This window comes from Misgurnus anguillicaudatus, chromosome 16, assembly GCF_027580225.2.
Source record: "Misgurnus anguillicaudatus chromosome 16, ASM2758022v2, whole genome shotgun sequence".
Taxonomy (NCBI): Eukaryota; Metazoa; Chordata; class Actinopteri; order Cypriniformes; family Cobitidae; genus Misgurnus; species Misgurnus anguillicaudatus.
The window spans coordinates 460504-468721 of record NC_073352.2 but is presented as its reverse complement, the minus strand read 5'-3'; the positions used below and the strand labels follow the sequence as shown (position 1 = coordinate 468721).

At 35.2% G+C, this 8218-nt stretch overlaps 1 protein-coding gene across 1 annotated transcript; it reads right to left on the bottom strand.

Annotated features, from left to right (window-relative positions):
• Positions 1-908: 908 nt before the first annotated feature.
• Positions 909-3248, bottom strand: LOC141350103 (uncharacterized). The gene is made up of 2 exons (XM_073854591.1): positions 2282-3248; positions 909-1838 (listed from the first exon to the last, which is right to left on the bottom strand). Exons 1-2 carry the CDS (start codon positions 2639-2641, stop codon positions 1512-1514), a joined length of 687 nt encoding a protein of 228 aa, XP_073710692.1. The 5' UTR covers positions 2642-3248; the 3' UTR covers positions 909-1511.
• Between the last annotated feature and the right edge of the window lie 4970 nt (positions 3249-8218).

Here is an 8218-nt window from a genome sequence, read left to right as displayed (position 1 = left end):
TAGGGTCCCTGTTAATGCAATACTGTTGTATCCTTCAATTCATTGAGCAGATGAGATGGATATTAGAAAATATTTTAGGAGAGAGAAAGAGAAGCAGCTGCAGGAGATTGGCAGGCCAGTCGATTCTGAGGGAGCCGGACCCGGTGTGATTGAGGTCAGTAATGGTCTATAGGTCTAAGGATTGTTTTTCTTTTCTTTTCTTGAATTTCTTATAACAATAAGCATTTGTTGGCAGGTCTAGGCACTATGCAAAGCATACACTAAATTTTTTTTTATTATATTTAATATGAAGAGGAGGATATGTCTGTCATGTTTTACTTGTTAACATCTTGGTTTCTTGACTGGTTGTTGACATAATTGTAGCTCAGATGTGAGTGCAAAAATTTTGCAAACACAAGTTACAAATACTCTGTGGGCTGAGCCCCCCCTGTCTTCCAATCCTAGTGACGTCCCTGATCAAATAGCCTGTGCGCGCATTTTGGCAACAGAAGTGGTTTGTTCCCCATTGGTTCTAACGTGTTAGCAACTCAGAAAGTTTATTAAAACAGTTATACATATAACAGAATAAAAGTTTTTGTTTACATCCATATATGTGTGTGAACTGTGTATAATAACATTGTATAGATACATGCACACACATGCATGTAACAAATGTTTACATTTGTATATTTATGTATAATTTATATATAAATTCTTAATATGTCTTAAATTCTTAAAATGATACATGCATGTGTGCACATTTATATAAACATAATTATTATACACAGTTCACACACATATATGGATGTAAACAAAAACTTTTGTTCTGATTAATCGTTATGCATCCCTAAATGTAAGTAAAAATGTTAAAGGGCGTTTCGCAGAAATTGCGTAACGTCATCGCAGAATTGCGTAAAAAAAAACGGTTAATACCAAAAACATGGTCTTTAAGACCATTTTTGAGACATTTTAAAAATTATACACATATCTTGAGTGATTTATGTACCCATTAATCGAAAGTGGTGGTTAACCTGCAACACGCCCTTTAAGCTTTTACTTATTTGTTTTAATACAAGTTTTTGCAGATTTGCAGGTAGCACTTAAATGCTGTTGCTGTTCATGAGAACGTTTGGACCGTGATTATTAAGATACATTTTTGTTATATTTATGTTATGCCTTTTCAGGGAAGCTTTTATTACTGTACAATACTGCAGAATATTGCATTTCACACATTCACATTTTAATGGCAAATACCAATGGCTGTTTTTGTTGAAGCCTCACATGGGAAACATACTCAAAATGTCCAATACTGTTAAATAAAAATTACAATTGTTCATTCATGTCATATCCTTTATTTATTTGCTGTGCTTTCGTCCATATTTCCCTGTTTATGATTGATGTGATGGCAAAGAAAAACATTCTAAATGACCAAGATTCATTATACACATATTGTAACAGATGAATTAACAGCATCAGTAGGCTATCATTTACACACTGAATGGAGAACATTGGTGTGTTTCGTGTAGATGTAATTAGAAAGTGGATCTGATTTCATTTCTCAAGTGCAGATACAAATCCAATGCTTGATAAGCATCAGCTGGAAGATGCAATTGGGATTCAACCATCAGGAAGTTGCAGATGTCGTAAATGTCTGTGTCACATGGCACTGTTGTTCGAAATGTGCAGCTACTCTGACAAAGCTGTAAATCGTCTCTTTCCAGTGGGGAAATGCAGTCATCAGTTCTGTAGAGTTCAGGGAACATGTACATGACTCTGGGTCGACCACTGGGCACTTTGTCATTCTTTGATGGTCTGATGACATGGGAATCCCACACACAGGTAGTCTCATCTAACTCATCCTGGAAAAAAAGGTTAATTGGGAAGCAATTAAGTGATTTTTGCAGTTTGTTATGGTCATGGGTTTTTTATTTAGGGCATAACAAAATATTAAACAAAAACTCGTAAATCACACTAAAATAATTACTGCATATATAAGCCTTAACAGTTTAACACCAACTACTGTCACTAATAATTAGGTTATCACAAAAACTGATTAGTATGCAGAATGTCGTAGGTTACACAACATCCAGACACATGAAAAAATGATATGCTCTTGCCAATAGCATGATGTTCCATCTATTTTGTTTCAGCAATCATAGGCAACATCACATTTATTTTACACATTCGCCGCGTGTTACTGTGTAGACCTTGTACAATTGATTTTTTGTGACAGCCTATGTTTACAGTAATGTAGGTGTGTAACAATGTAATCAACTGTGAGTGTAGGCTATGTGTAGCTTACCTGGATGATGCCCATGAAGCAGAATTGAATTAGACCTCTGTCCAAATACGCACCGTTGAACAAACCACGGTCCTTAGGATCAGCAAACAGACAAATGTAAAACTCCATTGATTCTCGCCTGAGGAAGCCCCACCAACTTTCTATCCTCTGATTGGCCGTGCTTGCCCCTTCAATGTAGCTGTCAATAGCAGAGCCATCGTGAATGTTGCGACGGAGGTAGCGCTGACAGTCTCTGACTTTACCATTCTCAGTGCCTCGGTCGCCTCGGACAATCCTTGGACAACCACCCAACCTTTCCACTGCCTCCATGTAGTAGCCACCAATAAGTTTTGGATCACTGCTGGTGGTAAATGCATTCATTCAGATGATTTTCTGCGAAAATCCGTCAATGTAGTCATTTATGCAGATGCCAAAAGGCTTCAGTTTGTTGTAAGAGTCTAACTGCCAAATGTAATTAGGCCCTTTAGCAAAGTAGATTCGGCGACGAGCCGTCTCCTCACTCTGAGATCAACACCCCTTGGATCCAGTTCTCGTAGAATTAATCGAACATCCTCTTTCCTTATGTTTATTCCACTCTCCTTGCATTTTGTGTACATCCACCTATATACCCGTGGAGCTGACCAGATGTTTGTAACTGTTCATGAATGAAAGTAATTGCCTGATCCAAATCGCTGTATCCCTTGCACCGGAACAGATTACAAGACTTTAAAATCCGTTTAAAATGTCGTATCGAAACCATATAATGGTGACGACTTGCAAGCAAAGCAGCAATGTCCTTATAATAAAGTCCTAAAATATAGCGCAACTAATTCTGTAACGTAGTCATTTCTCTAGCTGTGACTGTCTCCAGTATGGCCACATCAATATACGACTTTCACGTGCGCATGCGCAAGTTTCACATGCTCACGCGAAACTATCGCGTGCTCACGCGAAACTTTCGCGTGCTCACGCGAAACTATCGCGTGCTCACGCGAAACTATCGCGTGCGCACGCGAAACTATAGCGAAAGTTTCACGTGAGCACGCGAAAGTTTCACGTGAGCATGCGATAGTTTCATGTGAGCACGCAAAACTAAACTTTAATTTTTTCTCCATGTCCCCTTAGGGGTTCTGTATTCCCATGCATTGATTTTAATGTTAAACATCTGTAAATCCAAATGAATCCATATGGAATATATTCAGACAGTTTATGATACGATCTTTGAATTTTAAAGTAAAAAAAATATTTTTATTTTTACACAGCCGGGCAGGAGGCATGGCAAACTGAAACAAAACTTTTAAGACACAAACATTATGTTTACGTGTAAAAATATATTTAAATGGGTAACACTTTACAATAAGGTTCATTAGTTAACTACATTAGTTAACATTAACTAGTAATGAACTGCACTTATACAGCATTTATTAATCTTTGTTAATGTTAATTTCAACAATTACTTTACAATTATTACTTTATTAAAATCTTGTTAAAGTTAGTTAATACACTGTGAATGCGAATTCAATCATTTTAACATGGACATACAATTAAACCTTTATTTCTATTAACTCTTTCACCGCCAGCGTTTTAAAAAAAAGTTGCCAGCCAGCGCCAGCGTTTTTCATGATTTTCACAAAAGTTTAATGCCTTCCAGAAAATGTTCTTCTTCAAATATATAAACATACAATATACCAAATGAAAGAACAGACCCTCTGCTTTCAAAAAAAAAAAAATTTCATCCTACCTTCAGTAGTTCTTTTGTAATCAGCTTTTGAATATGGATAGGTTTCTGCAAAAACACCACATTTTGAGCAAAAAGCTGAGATAATTCCATTTTTGTGATGGACTTTTCATAGAGATCCCATTCAGAGCGATCTTTAAAACAGACACGGACATGCAGCCGCTTGCCATAGGGCAATACTTCCGGTTTTAAAAAGTTGCGGAAGGGCGCCAACCTAGTGGATAATAGCGTTATTGCGGAAAGACGGAAATATTCGTCATTGGCGGGGAAGCGTTTTCTCTTGATTGATGAGATATCTCGTCAATGGCGGGGAAAGAGTTAACTAACATTAATAAAGATGAATAAATGCTGTAATAAATGCATTGATCATTGCTTGTTCATGTTAGTTAATACATTAACTTATGTTAACTGATGAACCTTATTGTAAAGTAAAATAAAACACGTGAATTGAAAGGTCCACTAATAATCACCTTAACTCAAGTGATGGCAATAAAGTATCCATGCTAGAATTAAGAAATATTAAAAACTTAAGCAAACGACAACAAATATGTTTTTTACCACTGCCATTGTAGCAGTCAGAGAATTTGGCCTTTGATCATTTAATATTTATATGCTAATGAATTAAATTAGGGGCGTTTACAAGGCGGAGTTCTAAGAGCATTCGGCTGCGCACAATTTTGGGATCATTTGTGATTTATAAACTGCACATCTGGAAAAGAGGCGTATACGCATGTTTTTTTGTGCGTACGCTCTTTTTCTCTGAATCACACGTAAGATCATTTCAGAATAGTTCCTACGTCGCACTTTTATAAATGAGGCCCCAGGACCTCTGGTATAAAATTACATTTCAATGCAGCAGATACAATTTAATACTATTGTGAAAAATGGACTCCCAAGAAGCAGCAGCTTATAAATAGGGTTCCATCCCACCACCAAACACCACCCTCCCCCCACCTGAAAGTAATTAACATTTTCTACACCTTGCATCATGATTTACATTGAGGGTTAAACTTTTCCTTTTGGTACATGGATCAGTGTTGTGGTTTCAGTTTTATAAAGAATGTTGTTGTAAATTTCAGTCTTAAAAAATAATGTCTGGAAGCAGAGGGTTCCTTTTCCAGGATAGACTTTAATATCAATGATACAAAGCCGAGTTGGTCAATTGAGCAACTAACAACTCTTGGCTTAGGCCCATGCTTATATACAGTTTTTCTGAAGGTTGTAACCACCCCTTTATGCTACTTTTAAACATGTTTTATGTTTGCCAGGTGTTGGTTTCTTCATCATCTGCATATGCCACCTTAAATATTTGTAACTGGTAAGCACAGCTACCCATATTTGGATTTTCCAATCATGTATACATTTAAACATTGCTTATGCTGCACAACTTATATTTGAATAGGAACCATGTATAGGTAGTACTGGTCTTCACATGTTAACTCTGCATCCATGCACCCATGTAACAGGACCTATGGCTATTTATAGGCCGTGCTGTGCAGTTCTACTTTACAGTCATGAGACCACTCTAATAATCTTTGAATCTTTTCACTGGCAAACCATTCTTCACATCAAACTGGTTCACACAAATATAGTTCACACAAATATAGTTTTTTTAATTAAAATTCTTCCACATCAGCCGCAGATACCTCAGGTCTGTATCTCTCCAGTAGTTGTTGCTTTGAATAATAAAAAAAAAAAAAATAGATTTTTAAAATTAGTATCCAGTTCATTCCATAATTTAGGACCACTATAACATACACTAAACCTAGCACTTGTTAAGTTCCTCCATTTACCTTTTAAAAGTAGTTTATGTCTAGTGTGGTATGTGTGAGAAGGTGTATATAATGGAATGAGTTCACACAATCTAGTATTTAACCTGTTGACCACCTTGTACATTATACATGCATTATGATAAAAGTTACATTCAGGAAGCATTATTAGACCATATTCATGGAAGAGAGCATTTGTATGAGCATTGTATGTGGCCCGTGAAATAGCTCTTATAGCTTTCTTTTGTAATATCATAAGTTTTTCAGTATGAGTAGGGTAGGAATTATTCCAAATAAAATTACAGTAGCTCAAGTGAGGCTCAAACAGCGTCCTATACAGTGACAAGAGCACATCTGATGGGAGCACATGTCTCACTTTAAAGAACAAACCCACAAGTTTAGCTTTTTTAACTAGCTTATTAATATGTTCTTTTAAGTTTATGAATTGACCAATATGGATCCAAGAAATTTTATTGCGTCAACTCTTTGTATTGCTCTACCATCTATATTTAAATGAATGTCACAATCCCTAAAGTTATGAATACTTGAACGAAAAATAATATAAAAGGTTTTACTAATGTTTAGTGATAATTTATTACATTTAAACCAGGTCTCTACTTCTGCTAATTTATCATTTAGGATTTTTTACAAATAATTCATGTTTGTATGAGATACAAACAGATTTGTGTCATCAGCAAAGAGTATTTTTGAACATCAAAGGAGCAAAATACAAATTCATTAATGTAAACGATAAACAAAAGAGGCCCCAAAATAAACCCCTGGGGAACCCCAAATACTATATTTTCTAATCCAGAGTCTTAAGTTCACATATTGCCGTCTTCCACAAATATAGTCCCTGAACTACTGGAGAGCCACACCCCTGACCCCGTAGTGCGACAATTTATCAAGTAAAATTTGAAAGTCAATCGTATCAAAAGCTTTTGAAAGATCAAAGAAAACCCTAATACCAGCTTCTTTTCTTTCAAAAGCATCATTTATTTTCTCTAAAAGATCTAAGATGGCCATACTTATTTTTACTTAGGTAATCTACCAATCGCAAGCAAACCACCCTTTCCAATACCTTTGAAAACCTTGGTAGAATTGATATAGGTCTATAATTTTGAAAATCACTTTTGTCCCCAGATTTGTAAACTATATCTTTGCCACCTTAGTTTGATTACGAACTATACCACACTGTAGTGATAAATTAATTATATGGGCAAAGTGCTCAGCTATTTCTTTTACTATGGCTTTAAGGATCTTACTACAGATTCCATCAGCACCAGCTGTATAAGAGCATTTGATTTTATTAATAATGTTAGTGACTTCCATTTTACAGGTCTAAAATAACAAGAGTTTGGATAATTATTCTTCAAGAATTTTTTATAATTAGCACCCCATGGTGGACCAAGTTGTTGAGATAAATTGTTCCAGACAGAAGCAAAATATCTGTTTAATCTGTCAGATAGGGGATCTTGTATAGTATACTTATTTGATTAGGTTGGCACAGCAGTGTCAGGCATAAAAGAGGATTTATTACTATGGCCAAGTATCTCATTCAACATCTTCAAAGATTTCTTCTGATCCCCGAAGCAGTTTTGAGACGATCAGTAAAATAACCCACTTTGCTATGTCATATTTAACTTGTTAATTTATTTTTGTACTGTGTATATAAGATTTTGTTATCACTATTTGGATCCTTCTTCTGGATAGACTTTAGGATTCCTTTAGTGATCCACGGATGAGATTCCTTTTTATGTTTGAATATCTTTTCTGGAATATTCGCATTGATAGCATCGGTTGGTACACCAATTTAACAATTATAAGCGTAATTAGGATCACTAGCATTATATATTTCATTCCTGCTTTTACTTTGGAGGTGTTGAATTAGATTTGTTAATGTTTTGTTATTAAGAACTTTTACCTTCCTATCAATGCATGGATCAGATACTCTTTTTATCCAGCTTGTGAAAAACACCACAGGATAATGATCAGAGATGTCAGAATATATTACATCTGATTTACAGTCAGTGTTTTGAATATTTGTTATAATATTGTCAATTTTAGACCTACTACTCTCTGTGACACGTATTTATCAATCGTAGGAAAGAATGATGAGGAGTAAAGCATATTTATAAAATCAATTCCCTTTATATCTTCTTTAGAAATGTCAATAATAAAATCTCCCAAAATAATACTATTTTTATCCATCTGATTTACCCTGCCTATTAATACAATACATTGAGTATCCTTCTATTTTATAAATATCCAAAAGGGTTTGCTCACTCATCCAAGTTTCACTGCAACCAATTATATCAAAACTTTTCCCTATGCTAGCAAGAAGTGCAACAAGGTCATCATGATGTTTTTTAAGACTTCTAATATTTAGATGCATTAGTGAAAAAGATAAGTCATTATTTTGTTTCAGATCTTCAGGGTTATAATAATCAC